Raw genomic sequence first — 27,025 nt, forward strand, 5'->3', positions numbered from 1 at the left:
TTCTGGGTGCTCTGTCACAGGTGCTTCAAGCATACCTGCTTTGCCTGCTTTGAATTACTGTGCAGCAGCTGAGCTTCACAGGAGCAAGCTGTGCCTCTTTGAGGATGGAGCACTAAGCTCTGGGTTGAAGTGCAGCTGCCTCTTCCCAGCTCCTGTGTGTCACCTGTGTGTCTGCTGAGGATACTACTCAGACCCCTATTTACATCTTTTCCTATTAGTTTTGCTGTAAGGTTTTAAAGTAAACAAACAGAATATGGTTAGAGATCAAGATTCCAATTAGTATCTGTATCAGGTTTGACTCTGGTGTCATGGTTTGACTTCAAGAGAACATCTGGGCTATGGTTTAGATTCTACTCAAAACTAAAACCTTCTTTGTCTACACCTACAGCTTCCAACCCCAGTAATGAGATGAGGTAAATTTATGAGATGGACAAACTAAGGAAGGATTAAGAAAGAGCAGCTCTTCCAAAAAGTTAGTCAAGTCCAATGCTTAAAGTATTTGGAAGGTACTGTAATGTTTTGAATACAGATTATAGATATATACAGATTTTATACTGGCGTATTTATTTTCATGTCAAGCATAACTTATTTTTCCTTTGCTTTTATGACAAGTAGTATAAGAAGTGGAAGTTGTGTTGTCTAACTCTCCTGACACCTGTGGCATGAACGAGCAGTGCCATTGAAATGATGAGGTCTCTGGACTCAGAGACTCGAGGCTGGCTACTGTCTGTGACTGATGCTGCTGTTTTTTGCCAGTTGATTCTGGGCTAAGCAGTTTCCCCTGCAGGGAGACCTCAGGGGCAGGAGAAAGAAGGGGAGACATCTGCCTCAGGGAAAAATTATTCTTCCTTTCCTTTCTGCTATTTAATATTGTACTTGATGAGACATTTTCATGTGCAACCATCGAGGCAGATTCTCTCAGTCTGTTATGAAAAATAAATTATTTGCCTATGAATATAATCAGCTTCAATGGGCTCCAAATCCACTGCAGGAGTTCTGAATTTGTCTCTAAGGTAATTCCTCCAGCTTTCTAGAGCCAATTCCACCCAAGTATTTTGGCTTCTACCTGTGAAAATGAAGCCTTTTGAAGAGTTTGTTCCCCTGAGAGTCTAACAATCCATTTTTCACAGGAGGACAGACTTCAGATCCATCCTTCGAAGCCCACTGTTAAACAACCATTAATAGTTAGCTAGATGGTTATTGTAAGCTTCTGTATTTGACTATTAACAGCAACTGCATGTGTGTGTCTGCTCCATATAGAACAAACCTATCTAGGGATTGATTTTATGATGTCAAAATGATAAAGTTTGCTAAAAAATGTAGAGTGAATGTGTAAGCTCTGGAAAACATTAACAAAAATAACTAAGTAACACTCCCTATTCATACCTAATTCCTACTGACATCAAATTTAGCTGTGTGGGCTTTGGACTCACTGGAACTGTTACTGTGAAAAATCCTGCTGCACAAGTCCTCTTTGAAACAGATAATATTTGTGTTCTGATTGTGCTGTTAAAAAAAAAATAAAATTTTGTCATCACCGTAGTTTAGGCAGATTCTCCATTGTCTGGTGTCTTGTTATAGTCATTTATATCAACACAGAGTGGGTGTACAGTAGCCAGCAGTCTGTGTTAGCAGCATTTTAGATTCAGTTTGCACTTCCGTAAATGATTGTGCAAGATGTGAGAGGCAATGTAGCCCCTGGGAATTTTAGATGGTTTTGGGCATAATCTTTATGTGTGTAGCCAACACATAAAAATATAGAGAAGTTTTAACACGTTACTGTTGCCATCACCCCAAATAAATAGAATTAAACAAGCAGCTTTCAGTCGCACTTATAGGCAGGATCCAGAATAGCTCATGTTTTGGGTGGCAGGTCTATAGGAAATATGAGCCTATAAGGAACAATATATTGCTTTGTTTTTCAGAGCATTGTTCACCACATTCTCATAATGGTCAGATAAGAAAGTTTCTAACCCAAGGAAGGGTTAGAAAAGTGCATTTCAAAAAGTATTACAATTTATGTAGTTTAATAGGATGCCTCTTTGCAATTCAGAAAAAAAATTAAAATAAACTGCTCTCTTTTTTTTCATAAAGCAGGTTGAGGAACAAGGCTGTTGAAAAGAAAATAAACCCCACTTCCTCAGTATTTATTTGGTTTAGGTTTGTGAAAAACAAAGCCCACTACTCTGTTAAAAGTTAAAGAAAATTTAATAAGGGACAAGAGGGGACAAAGTCAATAAAGGAAAAAGAGCAGTGCTGGGTGCTTAGCCACAGCCAGAGGCACACCAGTGAACACAGCAACCCCCCCTATACACCCTGGGCATTGCATCAGCCAACTACATATTTATACAATGGTCACACGTATTCAAACATTTTAACATGGGTCCTCCTCTGTCCTGCCTTTTTGGAGCATGTGCAGTGGCCTCAGTCAGGGTCATTTGTTACTCTTCAATACATTCAACAGGTTTCGGTTGCTTCATTGGTTAAATGTTAACATTACAACAACGCTTCACCAACGCTGCTATTACAACACAACATTCGCATTAAAAGAACTCAAAACTTTAGCAGGACTTCTCTTACAAAAGTCAGCATTATGAAACACATAGTATTCACTCTAATGAAAGCCAGCACTGTAAGATATTTATCACAGGTTTGGGTTTTTTTCTTCTCAAGGGACTCTAAAAGTCAAGTGAAGACTCCGGAGCTCAGTTGCCTTCCAGGCAGGGAGCGCTGCTTGAGTTTGCTCTCATCCCGTGCAGTAGCTGGAGGGATGCAGACCTTCATGAACCCTTCTTAGAGGAACAACATATGGGGTAAATAGGATTTTGCCTGTTTCTTCCAAGCCCTCTCATCCTAATGAAATGGAAAAAAAAGATCCTGTGCTTGAAACACAGCCAGAGCTACAGCCTAAAGTAGTGTTTAGACACAGATGGAGTTGGTGTGGGACTCAAAATAACCATAATTACCACAACCTGTTTTGGACCAGCAGCAATGTCACAGCTATTTCAAGTATCTGCTTCCTGCAGGTGCTGGTCAGCCCCTGCTGACGTGTGTCTGCCCTGTTCCAGCTAGTTTTCTTCCTCTGTCTCTCTCTTTCATTTATTTATTAATTAGCAATGTTTTAAAAGACCAATTGTCTTGGTTTTGGAGACAAATTTCTGGAGAAAAGTCCCAGGAATGAGCATTTCCTTTAAAGAGAAAAGAGCTTCAAAAACTCCCTCCCGTTTCTTCTGCCAATGAGAGAAATTGAAACCAGTGGGTGAAAGTGAAAACAAAAAACCTAAATAAGTTTATTAACAAAAAAATAAAGGTGGAGAGAGGCGAGGGGCATGTGCCCACAATGTACAGAAAAGGATTGAATAAATGCTAGGTATGAACTCCCAGAATGCTAGATATATACTCTCCACCCAGCCACCCACACATCCCCACATCAGAACAACAACAAAAAAACCCCCAAAAAATGCCCAGGGAAGAAAATTACTTGGACTGACCATGTGGCTTGGAAAACAAAATGACAACTGGTCCCTTTTTTCTCCAGGAAGGGGAAGAGGAGTTCATGTAGCAGCCCAGAGCGAAGCAAATGGGAAATCTGTTGAATTTCTGGTGTGGGTCCCCCCCTCACAGCAGCCAAAGTTGGTGGATTTTAATGTTCTTTCTCCTGTTGCTTCAGGTCCTCCTAGGTCTTGGGTTTGGGGCTGTCTTGCTGGCTCCCTGGACTGGCCAAAAAGGAAAACAAGCCAAGCCAAAAAGAGTTCAAGGGAACAAAAACCCAAAAAGCTGCTGGGAGGATTCCCAGTACAGCCTCCAAGCCAGGGAAAGTGTAGGGAAAAAACTTCTTGCTTTAAGCAAGCAAAAAGCCCAATCCAACAGAAGTAACAATGCAGCGTCCCTGGTCCGCTCTGTCTGGGGAACACCGGAGAGATTGAACAGGGCCGTGCCCTGCATTCCCAGGCTTCATCTTAAAGATACCCCAGCCATTTCTGGGCATAAAGCAGATGATTAGGGAATGAAGTACCATCATAAAATCACCCCAACACCAATCACCCTTTGACCTAGGTTGTATTCTTTCTGAAACTGCGGTGGATGTTTTTCTGGAACAATCTTCCTTAGAGAAACTAGGTTACAAACACAGAACCATGGAACTGTCAGGGTTGGAAGGGACCTCTGGAGATCATCCAGTTTAACCTCCCTGGAGCAGGTGACACAGAAATGTGTCCAGGTGGGTTTGGAATATCTCCGGAGAGGGAGGACCCAGGACCTCCCTGGGCAGCCTGATCTAGTGCTCTGCCACTTTCCATGGAAAGAAGTTCCTCCTCATGTTCAGGTGGATCTTCTTGTGTTTTAGTTTATTGCTATTACTCCTCATCCTGTCATGGAGCACCACTGAAAAGTCTGCCATGGTCTTCCTAAAGACCTACTTTGAGGTATTTTTATATACTGATGAGATCCCCTCTCAGTCTTCTCCAGACTAAACAAGTCCAGCTCCCATGGGGTCTCCTCACAACTGATGCTGAAGACCATACATGGGAGGCACTAGTTAGGGAGACTTGCTTTCTAATTCAGTGTCCAATTTCAGCTTTAACTAAGAATCCTATTAAAGCCAGAATATGTAATTACTTCAATATAAATCTCAATACTTCTATTTGGAACCTTGAAAGATTTTGCTGTATAGTCAGCCAAATAAATTTTGCAGGACTGTAGAAAGCTGTGGGGAATATTCAGTGCTTGCTTCTTGTAGGAAGGAGGAGGAATAGATAATTGGTGGGAAGCAATGAGAGAGAAGAGCCATTGTAGCCTCACTTAATTGAGCCACTCATTTTCAAGTGATGGAAAAAGTGCAGAGAAATAGAAGCAGACAGTGTTATTTGTAACCTGTTCCTATGTGTCATTAGGGTGTTTTTATGCACGCTGCCTGGAGGCATTTGAACAGCAGCTTGCCTACTGCCCACAAAATCCATTCCTTTAAACAATAAAAATGAGCCATTTGGCCACACAGTGAAGGCCCTCAAAAATTGCTTTGGTAAGTGCAGACACAATGAGGATGGAGACTTTGGAGCTGTGCAAAGATCACAAGAGACCTAAAGGAAAATACAGCTGCTGTGAGGTGCTGTCTACAAAGGCAACACAAAGCCTTGTTTGCTTTTCCTAGATAACCATGTAGTCAGAGAAACCCAGCACCATCAAGGCTGGAAAGACACCCTCAAGGTCATTTGTACAACTCTCAACCCAGCACCACCATAATCACCCCTAAACCCTGTCCCCAGCTGTTGGCTCTCCAGTCTGATTTGGAGGCAGACACTGAATGCAGAGCACGGCACACTTTATGGTGTGCCTGAAAATGTCTGAAGCTTCACCTTGCACCTGGGACTCATTAACCTGAGCAAGCCAACACAAGCCAGCCAGACCTCCAGCACACCCCAGGGGCTGGGGAGGCTTGGGCTGGCTCCCATCCCTGCTGGCACCACTCTCCCTTGCCAGGGACCACCACCCTCACCAGCTCTGCTGATGAACCTGCCGTGCAAACACCCTCTAACTGTGTTCTGTTGAAATGGACAGGCTAGAAAACTTCTTCCATGTAACAGATCAACTCAACAGATAGGGATATTTTTATTTTATTTATTCCCCCACCCCCCAAGAGTAATTTCCTCAGGGCTGGAGAACAGCATTTTGTTTCCAGCCCATGGCTGCATGCAGTGGCCCTGCCTGGTTTATTGCTGAGGAGGGTGATACCAAATCAATCCCACACTTAGAAGCAAGGCATGATTAGAAGCAAATCAATCAATCAATACCAAATCAATTTCACACTTAGAAGCAAGGCACTCAGCTACTGTCCTCAGTGAACTTTTCTACTTTGTGTTCGTTCATACCTAATATAATCTTTCCACAATAAGGAGCTTGCATGGCTAGAGATAGGCAGGATGCTGCCACTTTTACCTGGGAACATCAGCTTCCAGAGTTGGAGCAGTTGTGGGAGTGTTTCTCTTGAAGTTTTGGGAACTTTGTTCACACCTTGTGCTTTCCATGCATGGCACGGTGTGCATTTCTTTCAGGAGAGTGTGTGTGGAGGGAATCATAAAACCTGATCACCTAATCAGTGCATTAAACAGCAATTTATTAACAGCTCATGCACAAGTAGCAAGAGCAGCACCAGCATCTCACTGGACACATAACCCCACACCAGGAGACTTGATTATCTGGGATCTGGTGTTCAGAGCAATTGCATTTTTCTATAACTGAGATTGCATGGGATTATGGTATTATAAATGAAATTTGCTCTAAAGGCCACTGGTTCTCTGTATCTTATGGATTACTCCAGCTTTCTCTCAAAGGAATTTTGATAATCCCTCTTTAATGAGACTGGGCTAAATTGAATTACATCCTGCCTTCCCCCAGAAGTGGGATCATCTTCTATGACACTGGACATGTGCACAGAAGACAGTCTTATGTGTTCCTTTCTAGGTGGTACGTGTGACCTATATAACAAGACCTACACAAATAGACACAAGCTTAAACCTAAATAGTTGTAGAATAATGTTTTTTTTAAGCAGCTTGGGGCCTGAAAGCCTCTGTTTATCATCACACATTATTCTGGCCCAGCCAGTTCAGTTTTTAAACTGGAGAAGGTAAATCCTCTGGGGCTATTTTGTAAGTTTTTTGTAACACACTGGTACTCCAAGGCCTGCAAATAACACCAACCACTTCCAGAGTGAGATGAATTCCCTTTACACAGTAGAGATGGAAGAGTAAAGGGAATAAACACTTGGTTGGTAACAGGCAATGGGAAGCTCTGAAGTTTTTCCCACTACTGATTCCAAGTAGTAGGTGCCACCCCATCATCCTGAATCCCCACAGGTGGCTTCTGAAACTCCCTGACCTGGCTGTTCCCTCCCAGGGAACATCCCTCCTGGCCAGTGTGACAGCATGGCTGTGTTCCAGGCCAGCAGGTGAATTACCTGAACAGGTGAGGTTTTGTGTAACATCATGCATGGATGGGGAAGGACTAGTGAGTAATAGGACTGGAAACTATTATTTTCTCCTAGTTGAAGTTGGGAGTGACTCAGCCATTTGCCTGAGCTGTGCAGCTGCTCTGCAGCCAAGCCTCATCTTGCTTGCTGAGACAAAAGCTGCCAGTGATGCTGAAGAAGAGGCTGCCGTGGCTTGCACACAAACTGAGTTACAAGAGGCTTTCCCTGAAGAGATCATGCTGTCTTTATTTGCTCCTAGATCTTCCTTCAGTCCTGCTTTATCTAACCCATTCACTGTAGAGAAACAGAAATTCACTTTCTTTCTCACAAATCTCACAAACACACCCCTCCAGTTTTATTCCAGAACCCATTTCCCAGTTTGAACAGAGCAGTCCTTATTTTGGACTGGGTATAAAACCTATCTTGAAGATCCCCAGGTCCACTCATCCACTGTGGTCTCATCTCTCTTGGCAGGAGAGCCCTGTGGAGAGTTACTGTGCTCTCCCTGTGCCACAGGAGTGCTCCTGGAGGATCAGGAGCTGAAGGAAGCTCTCAGGCAATGGAGAGAACATGCTGGGCTGGGGGTTATGTATCCCAGCTCACCAATGGCTTTGCCTTCTTCCTGCAGAAAAAAAATTCCTGGTGCTGCTGTTCAACCCTCCTGGGCACTTGCTGTGAGGCAGCAGAACCAAGCTGGGTGCAGTCTGGGAGGCTCCTCCTCGCCTTCACCAGCATATAGCACATTGCAAGGCACAGATCTTGCCAGAAAGCCAGCAGAGGTGTGGGGAGCAGAGGGAAGAACTTGCTGGTAAGTCATGCCAGGGGATGGCCAGGAAAGTGGGAGGTGGGTTAGGCATCCATGTCATGCTCCTCTGCATGAGCAAGGGTGGCTGGTTGGCACAGAAACGCACTACCACAACAGGGCTCCTCCAGGAATGTATTTATTTACATTAAAACACTGTTATACAAACTGAAAGTAAAAGAAAAGGAAAAAAGGAAAAGACATCTCAGAGGGTAGCTGTGCCAAAGATGGCACTTCCCACTTCCTGCCCTGTCTCACTGCTGCCTTCCTTCTGCTCCAGTCCTACTGTCAGTGCCGCAATCTCTGTAGGATCCCAGCTCTCTCTCAGGGTGAACACCCTCATTTTCTGTTTAAATGGCTTTCAGAACTCTTGTTTTCTGCCTCCAAAGAAAACTCTTGCCCACACATTCTTTTCTTAATTTATTTATGTAACACAGTGTAGAAAGCTATCAATTCAATAAGCAATGGCTCTGTACAATCATCCTGCAGAGGACCCCTGTTAACTTTTGGCCAGCAGGCACTTCGTCCCCCAGAAGTGCTCACAATTAACAGGGACTCTTTTTAATAATTTTTTTAAGATCAAAAAGATACATGGAAAAGAAAATAAAGTTTACCTTTCAATGCCTAAAGTGTGCACATAAAACAGGCACAACAAAACAAATGTGTATTCTCATGATTTCTACATCACTAATACAGCAGGAGCAACAATTCGTACAATAAAATGCAGTTGCAGAGAAAAAGAATTTCAATAACTCGTCTGAAATACTTTTACAAAATGTTGGTTTACTTTAAAATGCATAGTGATCAGAAAAAAATGCTCAGCAAAGAGAAGCAGCTAAACCCCACAGACACAGAAAGCATCCCCCATCAATTCTTAAAGCATGTTTCAACTAGGACCTAATTTTTGTCACAAATCACAAGAATAATATACAACTGGCTAAAGAGCTACATGATAAATAATTGGGAAAGAGAATCTATCCATGCACTAGGTAAATACAGCTAACCTCTTTACAGTACACAAAAAACATTCATTAATAATGTAGTGTAAAGACTGAAATGTAAAGAGAAAGAGAGAGAAAATACATTACCGATTTTATTAATTCAAGTTCAGGCATCTACTTGTGTTACAGCACAGCTGTCAAAAGGCGAGAATGAGTAAATAATAAAGCAGAGTGTTTTTCTTTCTTTCCACATTATAACTGAACACCAATGGGCAGTGAAGCAATTATTCTTCCATTCAACTCATGAGGCTGCTATGATGTCCTAGTTCTGCATCTGTTCAAAGAACTTGTATGTGGGATTTTCGTAGCCATTTTGCTGCATCTTGGAAAGGTGGCGCTCCTCTGGTGTCACTGCAGCATCGACCTGTCAGGAGAGGGGACAACTGGGGTCACATTCCTGCTTCATTCACAGCATACCCTGTGTCTTAATTTTCCTATTAAGTTGTAGTTTGTTGTTGTTGGTTTTTTTAATTTATACATACTAGTAAGGAACTGTTATTCCTACCCTCATATCTTTGCCTGAGAGCTCCTTAACTTCAAAATTACAGTAATTCAGAGGGAGGGGGTTTACATCTTCCTTTCTGCCTTCCTTAGCAGACACCTGTCTTTCAAACCAAGACATCCTGCAATAATGGCATGTCTACATTCAGTGTCTGATCTGGGGCTTGGCCTAACAAGGTTCCTGTTTTTTCCATTATTACTAAATTCACCCGAAGGAGAGTCTCTGGTGGCACAACTGTTGGCAGCAGATATCCAGATATCCACCAGCTTGGTGGATTAATACTAAAACCTGCTTCAATTTTCTACAAAATGTAGATAGCTGAAAGCTATCACATCAAAAGCTAAAGCTGAGATTTCTGTTTGCTATTTTCTGCCTCTTGGTCCAAAATTCTGCACAGGTTGCTATCTGTGCAAATCACCCCACACTGTGGGTGATCTCCTGACCAAGTCTCTTTGGAGAGTTTCAAACCACATGGATAACCACAGTGTGGACACAAGGATGCACAAGCATAGGCTTAAGACAAAGGTTTACACAAATAATTCTTAAGACCCTTTGTAATCCCAGACAGTGGAATAAATCATGTGTGTCTCCAGCAAGAACAAAGCAAGGTTCATTTGACTCAAGATTAAACCAACATAAACTATGGACTTGATCAAGACTTCAATTTCAATCAAAAATGTAAAATTGCAACTCTAAAAGGCAAAAATAAACAAGTGTCTCAATTGCTTACTAATACAAGTACTGTCTGCAAACCTGACACTTGCACAGCAAACTAAACAAGAAGAAAAAGAGTTACATGAACCTCTTCCAGTTCTCATAATGAAGTCTTTCTACTTACAGAGATCTTATCGTAAAGCCAAGAAATAGATAAAATATTTTAAATTACTGTAAATTGACCACAAACTTCCTTGGCAGACTGAGAAGAGACAGATTTTCATCTTGAAAATCTTATATAAGAGTCTTACATACTATTTGTTTCTCAAAATGATGAGTTTCAGATTAGCCATAAATCCAAAACTGTTTGTGGCAACCAAAAATCTTGTTTAGAGAACAGAGAACAAAAAAATTCTTCTCTAGGGAAAATCCTTGCAGTGCATAGCACAAGCTATGGGAGGGCCAGTCTAAACATTACAGCTAAATAAAAAAATTGGTGTATGATTTCCCAACAGTAAAACCAGATTTTCCTCCTGCACAGTATCTTCTCATTGGCTACTGTCAAATTTCTTATAAAATGAACTTTCACATTATCAAGTGATTGGTCTGAAATAGTTGCAGAAGAAAGTTTTGTGGTTTTACACCCACTTTAACATGGTTTACATTGTGCTTGCATTTACTAAATAAAGCAAATTGATTCCACACTGCTGGATGTAACAATGCCAACATAGCTAAAACCACAATTTCTTCCCTCATAAATTAATATTTATGCAGGGTGTTGACTGTGTTGCACAGGTGACACCAGTTGTGCTTGGAACTCTTTTCTTACCTCCACAACCCCATGATGAATAGATGTGTACTGCTTCTTCTTCAGCATCACCAAAGTAATGACAATCACTGTTGCTATGACAACACCTCCCACCATTAGTCCAATGACAGCACCTTTATTTGAGCCCACATCTTCAGCAAAGAACACCTACAAAAGAAATATAAAGGAAGATAGCTACTAAAAAGCTCACTGAACATTTGACTAACCTGCCAAGCTGCCACAGCAGTATAAAGGCTGTTGAAGCATCAGTAATTAAATGGCACTGCTTCTCTTGGGAATTACTCAAACCTGGATTGCTGTGCCACAAAGCTCTGGAAGCTGGAGAGGAGGAATCTGGGACATGTATGGCCTGTGGTGCAGCAGTGCTGTGCTCAAAGGGGGACTCAGCTCCATGTTCAGCTTCACACAGGTCTTAGACAGTAGCTCCCTTTTTCCCTTGAGTAAGCAAGTCAAGCTGATTGCACGAGTGATAAGCTTGAGTGGAGCAACCCAGGAGCACAAACATTTCTTTATTTTCAGAATGGTAATCATGAGTGGGGTCATACATTTACATCTGTGTGGCCTGTTTGGACTATGAAGCATTTTTTCTACGAAAGAGTAGTGAAGGACCTGTGAACTAAGTGAAACCTGCACACACCCAGCTGGGAGAAAATCCTCACACCAAAGGAGATGAGCCAACAAAAGCTATCACTGATTTAAGTGACCATAAAGGAGTGCTTCAAGATCTTGCAGGGTAAAGAGAATAAGCTGTATCTGCAGGCTGTACTTCTGTGAGACCTAGGAGGTTATAGCTCTGTGAAAACCAGAGAAAATTCACTTGAATTTTATGCACTGATAAGGCAAAACAGAGGAAAGCAAGATGCTTTACTGTGCATATAATAAATCTGGCTTTTATAAGCAGGAGCAGGTACGAAGAATGGGTGATTGCCTTCATTGCCTTGTTCCATATTCAAAGGATACATAGGATTATTTCACATATGAGCATACATTACAATTCTTTTGTCTGCAGACCAATAGCCGGCTATTTTAATTACTATAATTATTATTAATATTATTGTTGTTGGTGGTGGTGTTATTATTATTATTTTAAACCAAAATGGGCAAAAATAATTGGAGAATAAATTACATTCACAGAATGGTATGACTATCTCATGCTGAAAGAATAAATACTTTGACAAGTATTTAACAAAAATGTAGAGGGAAGCAAGAAACCAGCTGAGAATTATACTGAGCTGTGTAACATTTGCACTCTTTAATAAACACAACCTTTGTCAGAAAGGTATTAAAGCATGCAGCATAAATATTTATATTGTTCCTAGTCACAAGCAAGAAATGTGTTATAACAAAGTTAAAAATTTACTAGAAAGTACAAACAATGGATAGTGTTGGCATAAACCAGTGCAAAGTAGTAATTTCTTCCATGAGTTTTACCTGCCTAGGACTGAAATTCTGTTACTGTACTATTTCAGGAGCACTGAAATGCCCCAGCTAATATACATCTGCAAGAGAGGAAGGCCTTAAGCACTTCAAGCCATGAGAATCAACTTAATGTACAGTTCAAACATGGACCTCCATAAAGGAGAAAATAAATGCAATTTCAACCCAATTCAGAGGTCTGCATGTAAAATACAATGTGCAGCTGAATTCAAAGCAGTATCTTTAGGAGACTGTTTCAGGAAATTGTGCCATGGCATAGAATGGATGCACAGATCAAAGTGTTTTCTGCTCCCTGCTTTTGAATGAATGCTAAATGTAGAGGGGCATTGGGCAGGACATGGTGTGTGGCAGGGAAGCAAGGCCTTGTCAGTCCAGCATCAGTCCAGTGTTTGCTCAGCAATACCAGAATCCCTGCTCAGCCTCAATTGAAAAGATAACCTAGAAGACAGCTCACTAATTTTTAAATAGTGCTTGTAAAGTATGTAAAAAGTATGGCAAAAAACACTGTGAAAAGCTAAAAAGGTCCCATTTTAAGCATGACAGAGATTACCATGTGCAGGGACTGCAATGCCCTCCCCATCAGCCACCATGGTATGGGGAGTTCCCAGCACCTAATTCCCTGAGATGGTATCAAACCACTTCCACACTAAAGGCTGCTGCTGAAAACTATGACAGCCAGTAACTACTGTGTCTAGCCCATGTTCCTGCAAATTCCTTCCCTTCTGCACCCTGCACAGGTTTGCTCCATTGGCATGTTTAACCCATCTGAGCTAAGCACGTCAGACTTTCCCAAATTAGTGCTAATGCATTTTGGATTAACTCATCAAATTGGTAATTCTCAGTTCTTGGCATCAAAGAGATGGCAGAATATCCTTTCACACAGTGACTGTCTAGTTCAAATGCAAATTTGAGTCCCGTGTTAATTTTGGTTTTCAGCACTACTTAGCTTTAAAAATATATTAAGGAAAAAAAGCTTTCAACTTTAATATCAGGATATTGAAAGCCATGGAACTGAAACCTCATCACATAATATACCCTTACAAAGAAGAAACAGAACAGGATTATAGTCAACATTGCTGTCTGGGTTCTTCATTGCTTATTAAGCGACCAAAAAAAGCTTTTAGAAGATGTTTTTCTTACCTACAGTGGTTTTGGTTGTCATTTTTATGCTCATAAGAAGCACAGGTCAAATGGGGAACAATATTTTGCTCCTGCCTGCCTTTCCCCTGTTAATAATAATTTCATACACCTTAAAGAACAAAACACACAGATATAGCCAAACACAAACTAAAATTAAGGCCATTGGGGAATCTCCTTTCATCCCAAGCAGCCATTCTTGTGAAAGGATATGCTCCATGCATACACCACTGCCATCTGTTTTGATGGGAATGGACTATATTCCTGAAATGGTGTCATTTTATTTCTTGCTGCACCATGCTATGCGTCTCAAACTCTTTTTCTTTTCTTTAAACTCAGCATTTTCCATCCTCTGTATCCCTTGTATAATACAGAGAGACTATGAGACAGATGGACTGTGGGACAAGTATTTTCCATATAAGCACATCCAGTGGCATGGCAGTGTGTCACTGTCATATTTTCTGGAAAAATCCCTTCACCAGGATTTCTTCACCTGGGAAACTGAGAAGCCTCAGGGAAAAATGACAGCAATGATTATCTGATTGCTTCTCCTGTGTTTTGCTGCTTTGGAATGTGGTTGGAGATTGTTTATCCAACAGGTGCATGTTTGATTGGTTTCATGTGAATTGTTTTCACTTAATGACCAATCTCCATCAGGTTGTGTTGGACTCTGAGGAGTCAGTCACAAGTTTTTAATTAGTATCTTGTTAAGCCTTCTGTCTGTATCCTTTCTCTAGTTAGTATAGCTTTAGTATAGTATTCTTTAATATAATATAATAACATAAAATAATAAATTAGCCTTCTAAGAACATGGAGACAGATTCATCAATTCCTCCTTCATCCTGGGGACCCCAAAAATACCACAGTAGTGCAAGGACAGGAGCTGTCAGAATTTCCTCTCATGTGAGGCTCAATGACTTTCCATCCTCTCTGCTGACATTGTTCCAGGCTTACTCTCATTGAACAGAGAACCAGAAAAATCATAATCTTTTCACATGCTAACTTTTTGTTGGTACTTTCAGTGTCCACATCACTCAAGCAAAACATGGCCATAAGTGACTCACTAGTTCAGGATTGAATCAGCATCTCAAAATGCATGCATGGAAAGCACTGCTCGGTCACTCACCAGCTTTTGATGATGAACTTCATATCCTGAGTCATGCCGGAACTCCGCATCCATCTTCACCTCAGATATCTCTTCTGTCTTAACATTGGTCAACCCAGAACCTGCATTGCACCACAAAGACAATTCATTAAATTCAGGATTCAGATTCAGGAAGGTTCTGCTTAACCCCATTGCTGGAGAGCAGAAGGCAGCAGTGCCATTCACACGGAGGAGGTGTGATGCAATGTGAAAAGGAACTGGGAGGAAAGTGAGGTACATCTGGTGTTTCAGTCCCACTGAGGTGACACAGAATGAGGTAGTAAAGTTTCTCCTATGTTAAATGACCCTCAGTCCTCAGCAGCTATATCAGTACAGGCATTCAAGGCTTCCAGCATGAAACACTGCATGAACAAAGCTGTGAGGGACCAACAGAGGCCTCCTGAATTGGCTCACAGGCTGCACACAGATCTGCTCTCACAGCCACGAAAATTTGTTGTTTAGGCCAAAATCCTCCTCCTCCCTCAGCTCAGGCTGCTGTGAGGAAAAAACAAAATACTCATGGTGTGAATAAGAGAACTCCAGATATCTTTATTTTCTTGCTTCCTGCGAGTCTGTACCTTTTCCACAAACATGCACAAGTTACTAAAATGTTTGTGGCGTTTACAGAGTTTTCAGATTTCATAGTGCTCAGAATTAATGACTCTTCTTGTCTTCAAAGATGATAGCTGTCTCTCTGTTAGAAACATACAGAAAAGCAAGTGACTACAGCTAGCAATATGTATAATTGTACAGTTTACAGTCCTGTTCTCTTACAGGTGAGAAGGGGAGATGCTGCACTCATCTAGCTGGAAAGAAGGCCAAAATTTCCTCCTGGAAAATAGCCTTAGGAGAATGAGTGGTGAATCCTGTATATGTCTGTGAATCCTGAAGAGCTGGCTCTGGCTTAGAGAGACCGTATGGATATTCATGGAGCTGATTGTTTTCCTTCTCAGTTCCATGTACTTGACATTTGTATTTTTTGGAGGTAAAACACTGCAGAAGAATGGTGTTTATGAGATGTAATTTCCTCCCTTTACTGAATATAGTAAGAACAAACTACTTCATATTCCTTGTTTGTGTTTATATCAGCATTTTCTCACTCCCAATTCCTCTCTCCAAGGCTAAATTCTTAGAATCTTGCACTGAACTTAATTTTTGTTCAGAGGAAGAACCTCTTTTAAAATTCTCAACACTACTGACTGCTCCTGTGCTCCACTGTCTCGCTGGACTCTCAATAATAATTCCTTAAGAATTCCATGTGCCAATGAGCTCCACAGCCTAAAACAGCACTCAATCCAATAATTATTTTTTATTGCCTTCAAATGTGCAATTTCTTTTTTCATTAAGTGGTGGTTTATTTTTGAATTATGAACCAGGAAGAATAGACCATCCTTCTCTGGACTGTACAGATTACCAACTCTTTATTTTCATAGGAAAACATGCAAAGGAAAGAACAAGAATCATCCTCAGGCTGTAAACAATTTATGGTTATTTTTTTGAAGAGTCTGACTGCCTCATAAATTTTACCTTACTTTTTTTTTAAGGAATCAAGCACTTCAACCCCTCAAATCTATTAAGTTCCTGATTTTTGATGCTACACAACAGTACACAAACATATTATGACATTTATGGGAGACATTTTTAAATGTAAGAATTGTAAACTACCTAAGGAATTGCAGTCTGAAAACAATGATATTCTGTCAAAGAAATGCAGGAGGAAGTGGAGCTGCAAGAAATAAAGCTCATGTGGTACCTGAAAACAAGTTTAACTTTCTATCCTTGAAGTAGCTGTGGCTAGTTTTCCAAATTAAGAGCACAATTTACTCTCTTTTGTGCATCATCTCAAAGTACCCCCTACACCTGCACCAATGGGAAATGAGGAAAAGTATGTTGGAGACTGAAATGTTATGGTTTATGGCTTAAATATTTTTACAAAGGACTACTGCCTATCTTAGCAAAACCGTCTAACAAAAACTGCACCCAAGACTCCTGACTGAGGCCCTGTGCTGTAAATTGCTTTGAGGTAAGATAAAGTGACACTGTTCTCAGGTCTGGGAAGAATTTGGGAAGAATGCTTTTACAGGAGGATTAAGCCCAGCACCTTCAGGGGTGGAGGCTATAGCGCCAGGCTTATCTGCTGCCAGGCTTGTGCAGACCCCTCCATCAAAGGGATGAGCAGGAGAGGTTTCCTGTGTATGGGGAAAAATCCTCTGCTTAGAGGCAGTGAACACCCATCCTCCACTGGGCAGACTGGCCCAGCTGCAGGGCCTCTCACCCCTGGAAAGCCACATCTATGGGACATTCACATGGGGCACAGCTGAGGGGGTGTCATGGCCCATCCAAGGCCCTCCCCAAAGGGGTCCCCAGACCCTGCACCAGAGCACTGCACATGATCCTGCATGATGCAACAGATCCACAGTCTTACAAGTGTCAAACTGGCCCCCCTCAGGGAGGTACCTGTGTGCTCCCACCTGCCCAAAAGTGTACTCATCTATTGGATTCTATACTTTTTGGCAGGGGACCCTCACCAGCAAGAAGACCAAATGGAGATAAACAAGGAGACATCATTGCTGGTCTGCTTCTACTTAATCTGTCTCTGTCATTCTCCCTGTCCTCCCTCCCCCTACCCCCCATTTCTATTTCTTTCTCTCTTTTCTCTTTCTTTCTCTTTGCCTCTCTTACTATTAAATGAAAGGTATAATTTTTTTTGTATCAACATCTAACCCCTTTTGGTTTTAACTGCATTTTGGGGATTATTGAAACATCCAGGTTTGTTCCACTTAATTCAGAGAGTTAGTTCTCTTTGCTCCTCTATGATTAGAGCAGATTGCAACAAAGGAGAACAAGGAAGCAAGGAAGCTCGACCTGTCAACCCCTCGTGCCTTTTTGGTTTTAGGATTAAAAGGGAAGGGGGGAAATTACAGTAGTGGAGTACCAGTGCAGTAGCTGGGGGGAAAGGGCTTTCCCAGGACTTTTTACTGTCCTTGGCTGCAGAGCTGAAGAGGTGGCTGCTCCCAGCTGCTCACCGCTGGCCATGGCCACACTCGCTGCCCTTGCAGATACCCTGGCAAAAGCACCACATGGAGATTCCACCAAGGCAAAGGCCTGAGGAACTGTACAACTTGACTGCTACAGCTGGCAAATCCACTGAAGCCATAAATATTGATTAGAACATATCCACACACACATAAGATAAATCAGTGAAGAATCTGCTTGTCTTTTGTTGAGGGAAGTCCTACCTCCCAAACTCATAGAAGTCACTGGAAGAGTTAGGGATCACATGGGAAACAGGGATTCTGCTTAGAGTGAATCTGGATTTCCAAAAAGCTTTTGAGAAGGTCCCTGATCAAAGCTCTGACACAAGCTAAGAACCAAGGATTAGAAGGGAAAGTCCTACATTACTTTCCATAACTAAGAAAAAGGAAATGAAGTGCAAATACACATCTGTTTTTCACAATGGAGGAATATTACCAGTGGGTCCCAAAAGAATCCATGCTGTGCTGTTTGCAAAGTGATCTGGATAGGAGAGTGAATAGTGACATGACAAAGTTAACTGACAAAAAATTCAAGAAAAAAAGAGGATAGTTAAAGTAAAACCAGGTGCAAAGAACTGCAGAAGGATCTTACATATTCCAAGAGCACAATAAAAGGGAAATTATATTTTGTGTTGATATAATGCAAAGTGGTGCTTGTGGGGCTACACAGCCCTAATTACACATATAAAGACTCTAATTTAGCTCTGTTCTACCTGGGACAGAGACCTTGCAGTCACAGTGGGTAACTCTATGGCACTTGGTTCAGTAGCAGTCAAAAAGGCAAAGAGAAAGGTAGGAGCAATGATGAGAAAATAGAAAACATTGTTACACCACTTGATGCATCCTCATTTTGAATCTGGCTATTTGCTCTGGTCACCTCACCTCACCCAAAGGCAGAAGAACTACAAAAGATATAATGCAGGGAGACACAGATGATCACAGGTATGGAATGGCTTTTGTACCTGAAGGACTGAAATCGTGAGTCTTCACACTAGAAGAGGCAAATGAGGTGAAACACAACAGAGTGTGTGACTGTGAATGACAAGGGGAAAGTCTACAGGAAATGGTCATTCATTCATTACTTCTCCTAAGAAATACAGGACACTAACATGGCTATGAATTCAGTACAATGCAAAATTGGACTGTGGAACTCACCAGCACAAATCACGACGATGTTCAAAATACAAATGAACAAATGCAAAGAAGAAAGGTTCCTTCAGGGTTATTAAACACAATGGTGAAAATACAGTTTTCAGTCCTGGAACCTATCAAATACTAGCTGCCAAATGCTCAATAGATGTGCTGGCATATAAGGCAGAGGTGAAATCTGTACATATTCTGTTTGTACCACTGCTAGAGGTAAGATAATGGACATGAGCACTTCTGCTTTTGACAATTCCAATCAAACAGCAGGATGGGAGCCATGCTTTCAGCATATAGCAGGTTAAACAATGGGTTTTTGCCTTGGGATTAGGCAGAAATCTTTTTGTTTGAGCCCAGTGACCAAGACCCCACAAAAATGCCATGGAATCTGAACACAAAGTAGGACCTGATATTAGGAAGTTAATGATGCTAAGACTTACTGAAACTTATTTTTGGCAACTTGCACCAGAAAAAAGTTAGAAACAGAGAAATTTTTTTTTTTTTTTAGCTGTTGCACTAACAAACCCGATAGCAACTTTTTCCTTCATTCTACCTCCCTTAGAAGTGAGGAAAAAGACTTCAACTAGGGTAAATTTCTCATCTTCTGCAAATAACTTATATAGTAAGGAGAAGTATGACATTGCACTGGAATCAATTAAATACCTGGTATGAGATAAAAATACACCTAGGGTTACACACACCTTTCCCCAATGTTATAGAATTGAGACTTTCTGTTGAAGAGATTCTCTCTATTACCAGTTCATTCACTTTACTGTCCTAGTGACCACACATTTAGACTTGCAGGCTAAAATCAAAGATATACTGTTCAAGGGTAGTAACTGCAGCAGGAAAAACTACAGGGTCTTTCTAAAACTTTGATCAGAGATGAGATGCAGACAGACAAGGGATTCCTAATACCTCTTCACCCTTGCACCGAAGACAAGCACACAAAGAACAGTTCTCTCTCTGACAAGAACTTTAATCCTGACCTCGGACAAAATAATGTTTTTTCCATTACCAATTCTAAAACACACAAGCCAAACATAAAAGCCAATATACAAGATGAAAAGTGAGAGCAACAGCCTCATTGCAAATTCACAAATTATGATAATTGCTACCAGTTTTCTTTTGAATTATATACCATCTTTAGGGAGCTGCAATCCTAATCACTTCAATTTAAAAATGCTTCAATTCAGCTGAAAAATACATTAACTCACAGCTCCTTAGAAAAACTGACAAAACTCTTTTGTTATAAAAACCATGGGCTTTTTATTGATATTGCTTTTAATTAACAATATTAACTGCTTTTATATATACATGTGTACACATGCATATGTGCACACATACATTTCCAAACATCAAAAAATGGAGAGTATGAAACTCCAATTTTTCCTTGCCCTAATGGGAAAAAAAAAAATCATATGGAGTGAAAAACTACTCATATGAAATAAAAACCAAGTAGCTGCTTTGAAGAACACTCTTCACTAACACTGATGAGCTCCTGTGTTTGTGTAAATATATTTCTGCTTTCAGAAGACTAGAAAAAGAGGTTACAGTGAATCCCACCAAGGATATAATTAGATGCACATCATCTACCTAATTGCTTGCAATTACTTTGTCTACTGGTTACATAAACAGCTAGAAAGGTTTTGTGATATTGTTCTGCACAGATAGAAGAGTGTTAGCTGTGCCTGAGGTTACATCCAGAGTTAAAAATTAAATCTCCAAGTGAAGCACTGTTGAAACAACTAGACCTGGGTGTTCTCTACACAGAGAAAATCAAAGTAGCAGTTTGAGTGACTACAGTACTGACTGCATTCAGGAAAACATTCAGCTCCATGTCCATGAACTGTGCTTCAGTCATGGCAAGAACAAGAAGAGTGTTGTTGAATCAAAGCCTGTTACACATGTGGCAAACAGCTTTATCTGGGTTAATCTTCATCAAAGATAAAAAGGGTGGAAGGGAAGGAATGCAGTCTTTGAACAAACCCCTGGAGTAGAGAGCTGCCTGTTGTAATTAGAAGTTCAACTATTGCTTCCATATGACTCTGTCTGTAAACTAATTTTGATGAGTTTTCATTTTGTAAACTCATAAAAATGAAAATGAAGACTATATACCCTTTTTTGTAAGGTTAACTCAAGCATCTTTGAGGGATATGCACTTTTTTAAGACTGCACAGAGATAAAACTTTCTGGTCTCTCCTAAGATGTCAGTGAACTGCTGGTTTACTTTTACTTCATGGATGATTATGGGGATCTCAAATTGAAAAAATCAGAAAATAAGTGCAATAAAAGTGTTATCTTTTTTACAAAAGAATCTTAATGGAATGAAGTATAAAATAATTATTTCTCAGAATACATGTGTGTAGAAATGAATAATTAAAACAAGTAAAATCTGGTTTGATAATCTTTCTGGCATGTCAATCCAGATGCTGTGCCTATGTACCTGTAATTGCATTCAGTTAGCAACGATGTCATAAAACAAACCAAAACAATCTAATGGAAAAAAATTATTATTTTTATTTTGTTTAAAGCAACTGTATTGAACTAACATCACAAAGACAGGAAAAAAAAATGTTGGCAGTTTCTGACAAGAAAATCATAAATAACTAAGCTGCTCTATGCCCTCACCTCATACAGACCACAGCATATGTGCCAATGATTCTGCAGAACAGCCATTAGGCTTACAGAGCCTCTGCATGAGGGAAAAAAACCCTCAATTATTATGTAATGTAATGAAGATAGACATGTCAGGATTTATTAGCAGAAGGGCCAAAGACACAGAGGCAGCTTTATGTGCAAAGTTTCCCCGAAATAATTCAATGTTTGCAAAAATGATCCACTGACAAAGAGCTGGAATAACACAAAAACTACCAAGTCCAAACTATACTACATGGAACAAAGTAACATACTTAATAGCAAAAATCCTTGCATTGTGAACTATGGGCATCCTGTAAGTGATGTATTTACAGCTGTGAGTGTATAATTACAACTGCAACTCTGTAAGATATGAAAATATGATCTGTCCTGAACAGAGCATTTGCTGTTTATCACCTTGAATTACAGAAAATATGCTAATAGTAAGCAATGTCCCTTCTGATGGCACATTTTTTAATCTTCACTCAATTTCCACAAATCAAAGCAGCTGAATTAATGTTAAGTAAAAGGTGCTTGCTCATGATCATCTAGAGATGTTTTTATATGTATTTTTATGTGCATTTGTCTCTATATGTACATGTGCACACACACACACACAAAGAAAAAATTACTAATAAACAGATACCCAAAATTCAGTTGCAAGAAATTAAGTGCTCATCATGAAAAAGTGACTGCTGGAGCACAGGAGAGAAGGAAACACTACTGAATAAGTTGTTACAGTGAGGTTATCAAGAAAAGAGGTACTTGTTCTATCTGAAGTTATTTGTATGGAAGTTCTCAGGCTGGACTGCAGCCTTCTAACATCTAACATCTCCTTGTATAAAGCAATTTATAAATAGCAATAAATATGTCATAAATCTGTTATAATTTTGTGCTGTATTAAAAATAGTGCATTGATGACTACTTAATATTTCTAGATATTTTTCTTCCCTCTGACCTTTCACCATCTCATTTACTTCCTTTTTTAGGAAGAAGATGATAAGAAACAGTTTTAGGCATAATTTTTATGTTTGTTTGCCCATTTGTGAATTAGGAAGGGGAAGGACAGTAAGTTAAGGCAGTAGAGTCCTTGTCTAATGCCCCTGTGAATTACACAGATGTTTTATCCATACTAGAAAATGGCATTCATCCAGACAATATTCTTTTCCTAGGACTGATGTAGATCAGATTCCAATTCAAGCTTTAATTGTAGACAGTCAAGGTGGAGCACAACAGAGGTGGGGGTTTGGACAACTGGCATAAATTTCAACAAATGCTTTAAACTTGATCCTTACTCATAAACTTTTCTACCCTATGAACTGGACAACTCCTGACTATTTCTGGCTTGACTCACAGACTTCATATTTTGAAAGAGGATGATGTGGTGAAGGAAAAAGATCCCAGGTATCACAAATACTACTACCATCTAAAGACTTGTTGGACCAGATGGTCGTTGAGGTGCCCTTTCAAGCCAGTACTCTGTGAGTCTGTGACTCTGTTCTGTACTGTGACCAAATTATCTCTTGTAAGAAAGTGACAAAGATGATCTGCATGATTTTGATCTGCCTGTAAGAAAAACATACTGATCATTATAAGAATGATGTGTGAGCAAGAAGTAAATAAAATGGAAAAGAGAAAAAAGGGCACATGTTTGCATGTTTGTCTTAGTCCTTTCAGAGCTCATTTTCTTCAAGAAATTCAAACAGCTACAAAACATTCATTTATTCTTCTTCAGGCTTGGAGTGTTACAGATTGACATGATACCAATTATTTCCATCCTGAAGAAGCAGGTCCCTTGAGCCAAGCAGGTAGAAGCATCAAGTCAGGCCCACAGAAAGGGCAAATCTTTCAGGAAACCAACAAGAAGCTGGGCAATTAAAACAAAAAGTCACAAGCAGCTGGATGCATTAATCTGCAGGTCTTTCATTAATACTTTTTCACTCTACAGTAATCTACTATATTTTTAGGTTTTTTCTTCAATAATAGCCCCAAACTGTAAAAACAGACTAATCCCAAAAGGATAGTTACTGCACAAAAGGTAATAATTTTCCTTTTTCAACCTCCAATATAGAAATTTTGTTTGTAATTAGCAAGTAAAGTAAAACTGTTTTAAAGTACACACTTTTAAACTATCAGAATCCCTTCTCTACTTCACAGTTGAAATAAGCATCTATTTGCTTTCCTCTATTCCTAGTTCATTAAGATATTCAGATTGGAATAATTTCTCTGTTAAAGTGCAATTTTGTCACACACAATTTGCTTTTGAATGATGATGAAAAACCACATGGACATTTATAGACAGAAACTGTATGACTAAGAAAAATTTTTTAAATCTATAAATGGTGATTAAAGACATAGGAAAGTTAAGCACAACTTTGCACTTTAGCAGAACATTGAGGAAATATCCCATGCAATTTTCACAGTAGAAAAGTTACAGCATCTGCCATCTGCCAAATTTCAAGCCATAATGGTAAAATGCTGAAATATTTTTGACCTATCCTTAGTAGTCTATTGCACACATTCACCAAGATGACTCATGACTTATTGTCATGAGGCTTATAGACTTCAGTACTACGTGTATCAACACAACCAACAAAGCACTCTAATGCACTTGACTGCCACAGACACATTTTATGAAAAATCCTTTCCTTAGGATTTTTCTCCTTAGAAGCCGAGAGGCCTCAGGAACAAAATGTAACCAATGGTTATCTGCTGCTGTGGAATGCAACAGGTGCATCTGTGATTGGTCTCATGTGGTTGTTTTTGATTAATGGCCAATCACAGTCCAGCTGTCTTGGGACTCTCTGGTCAGTCACAAGATTTTATTATCATTCCATTCCTTTCTATTCCTTTGCTACCCTTCTGATGAAATCCTTTCTTCTATTCTTTTAGTATAGTTTTAATATAATATATATATCATAAACTAATAAATCAGCCTTCTGAAACATGGAGTCAGATCCTCATCTCTTCCCTCTTCCTGGCACCCCTGTGAACACCCCCAAACTTGACTAAAACACACAGTTTCATTCTGAAACAAGAGAGTGGCATTGAGAGAAAATCTTTTCTCTAGAGAAGGGACACTAAGGATTTCTGAGATATGTGTCTATGAGTGAGGGAACAGAAGGGAGGAAAGAATAACCTGTGGTAATAAATATGGGCCTCATAACAGGAAATATTTCAAGAGGACTGAAATTAAAATTGCAAATAATAATAGATTTTAATATTATAAGAAATCTGCTAGACTGAAATAGCATTACAAAATTTGGATTAAACCATATGCATGTTTCATCTGTGATATTTCTACTGCTCCTGGGGAAGAAGGTAGATAATGCAGTACTGAAGGGATTTTTTCCTGATCTCAAGATTTTTGGCATTGTAGCTCTGTACCAGTTTCCAGGATCTCTTCATGGATTGAATTAAGACTCTAAACATAAGTAAAGATGGCAGACTCCTAAAACAGTGCTAGAAGCACACTACATTGCCAGTTTTGACACATATCCCAGTTGCTGCAACATATGAGCTTATTTTACCTCCCACTGTAGCAATTTCTGTAGTTGCTAAACACGGGTGAGTTAAGATTTTAAAAAATTAGGAAGATGTTGTCCACAATGCTATCTAATGGATTTTTGGAAGACAAGGTAAAGGGGAAAAGGATACAGATCAATCATTTTAATATATCTGAGGGAAGAAAACACAATTATGATGTGACACTGAAATAATCCTGACCCTAAAATATATTCTCACTACATCAAAGAGTCAGAGAGTAGCCTCTTCTGAAATAAAAGGCTGTTTCCTCTCAATGGCTTTAACAGTTTCAGATAATTCTGAACAAAAAACAGAGGAAAAATTACCCCAAAAACAAAACAAAAACAAAACAAAAAAAGGTATGAAAAGCTAAAATAATTTTTCCTTTTGGAAACTGGATTGTCCCATTTTAACTTCTCCAAACATTTGCAGCCTGACAACCTAGTGATCTGCTACTCTGAAATCAATACAAAGACAGAGCTACCTACAGAGTAGAAACAATCACCCTGCTCTGTCCTAGAATGGAATGAATAGTTGTGTCCTCAGGCATCCTCAGGGAATCCAGAGGGATAATACCCTCTGGTATTTGGAGGTAAGTAAGATAAGTACCACAGCCAAAAATATCAATTCTCCCCTGCAGTTCTGAAACTGTACGCGTTAATTCTTCTACTGCACATTGCCAAATTAGAAGTAGTGTCTGTACAGGGTACCAAGTTTACCATCTCCTGCACCTGCTGAAGTGTTACTTCTGGAAAGGATGAGACCTTTGATACAAACCAGTTCTGGGTCTGGGACCCATTCCCACTGCAGGCACACATCCCAAACACCCTCAATATGGACAGCACTCAGATGGGGATTATTTGTGAGGGAATGATGCTTCCATCATTCAGGGAATAGTATTAAATTTTGTGAGCAGGGTACAAGAACAAAGCAAAGGTAAATAATTTCAGCACCAGCAGACCATATGCATGCCAGAAAAAAATACAGGTTAGGTAAAAGCCATGCAAGTCATATACCTGGTCGTGTGGTGAGTCCTCTGTCTGCAGCTGGGCGGGCATCAACGGGCTCAACTAGGCACGTGCAGAAAAGAAACAAAAAAGCAAACAAAAATAAACAAAATCCCCATAAATCACAAAGTCAAGGGCTCTTCTGTTGGGACAGTGCAGGAGAGACATACTGCATTAATAGTTACCAAAGCAACAACTAGAAAATATCCGCCTTCAGTTAATCCTGAAAGTAAAAGGAAGGGATGGGTAAGACTTCACAAGGAAAGCTTCAGCGTTGAGGCAGCATCATTTTACATCATATTACTGCTTCAAGTCAGAAACCAGTAAGACTAAATAATTTCTGTCAATAGAACAAAACCATATTCATTACATGCAAACTTCTCCCCATTATCTGATCAAAACTGGCAGCCAGAATGGACATGATGAGTTCTTCCTGCTGCTGCTCTTTATCAATATTGACTTAAAAGCCTCCTGAATCCCTCATTTTTCCTTTCAACAGGGATTCTTTACAGCACCATCTATAATGTTAAAAAAAATAAAGTGCATTTTGAAAACACAATCTGTATTCCTATATGTTCTGATTTGTGAACTGCATATTTATCTTCCAGTTTTTGGAAGGGAAAGAAAGAAGAAACACAAATTTCTATCCAAATGTATGTCATATACAGTTCTATAAAACTCTTTTATTACCCTACTAAGGTTTTATCAGCTGAAACCTAAGTTGAAGTAGCTCACTGACACTAATAGAAAAACAGCATTTGCAAAACTTGGAGCTATTTGAGTCACTGCCAACTGCCTCAGTAAGTTCAAACATACTGGAAATGTTTATTAAAAGATTCAAATTTTTTTTGGTTGTTTCTCTCTTTTGCTCCAATTGTGTTGCTTTCCTTATCTACTCAGTCTTTGACAGTGTCAAAAGAACCTAAATTCAGAAATGAAGTGTTACATTGTTCCTTAGAATTCAGAATTTTTAACATATATTCTTATTCATTTGGATGTCTGGATTCAGCTATGAGCCTTTATCAGCAGTAGGTGAGATGCAGTAACACAGGAAATCTGATAGACCCACAATTTTCAATCAAGAAGAACTGCTCATCAGAAAATCACACAAGCCTGATGATACTGTTGATTTGAGCAATGGAACTGCCCATCTTCTCAGGAAGCCTGTGTCACTGGCTTAGTGTTCCTGTAGGTTGGACAAACAACC

At 39.9% G+C, this 27,025-nt stretch overlaps 1 protein-coding gene across 4 annotated transcripts in view; it reads right to left on the minus strand.

Moving 5' to 3' along the window:
• Window positions 1-7,890: 7,890 nt before the first annotated feature.
• The window catches only part of APP (amyloid beta precursor protein), a 199,095-nt gene continuing 179,960 nt past the window's right edge, over window positions 7,891-27,025 (minus strand). For 2 of the 4 annotated variants that reach the window (XM_066571951.1, XM_066571953.1), the window contains 4 exons: window positions 25,828-25,881; window positions 14,454-14,554; window positions 10,754-10,900; window positions 7,891-9,132 (listed from right to left, as the gene is read on the minus strand). In XM_066571951.1, the coding sequence (XP_066428048.1) occupies window positions 9,031-9,132; window positions 10,754-10,900; window positions 14,454-14,554; window positions 25,828-25,881 (404 nt within the window). In that variant the 3' untranslated portion in view covers window positions 7,891-9,030. The remainder of the gene's footprint in view (window positions 9,133-10,753; window positions 10,901-14,453; window positions 14,555-25,827; window positions 25,882-27,025) is intronic. The other 2 variants (XM_066571952.1, XM_066571954.1) reach the window with 1 other exon arrangement.

The sequence above is a fragment of the Molothrus aeneus genome, chromosome 2, assembly GCF_037042795.1.
Source record: "Molothrus aeneus isolate 106 chromosome 2, BPBGC_Maene_1.0, whole genome shotgun sequence".
Taxonomy (NCBI): domain Eukaryota; kingdom Metazoa; phylum Chordata; class Aves; order Passeriformes; family Icteridae; genus Molothrus; species Molothrus aeneus.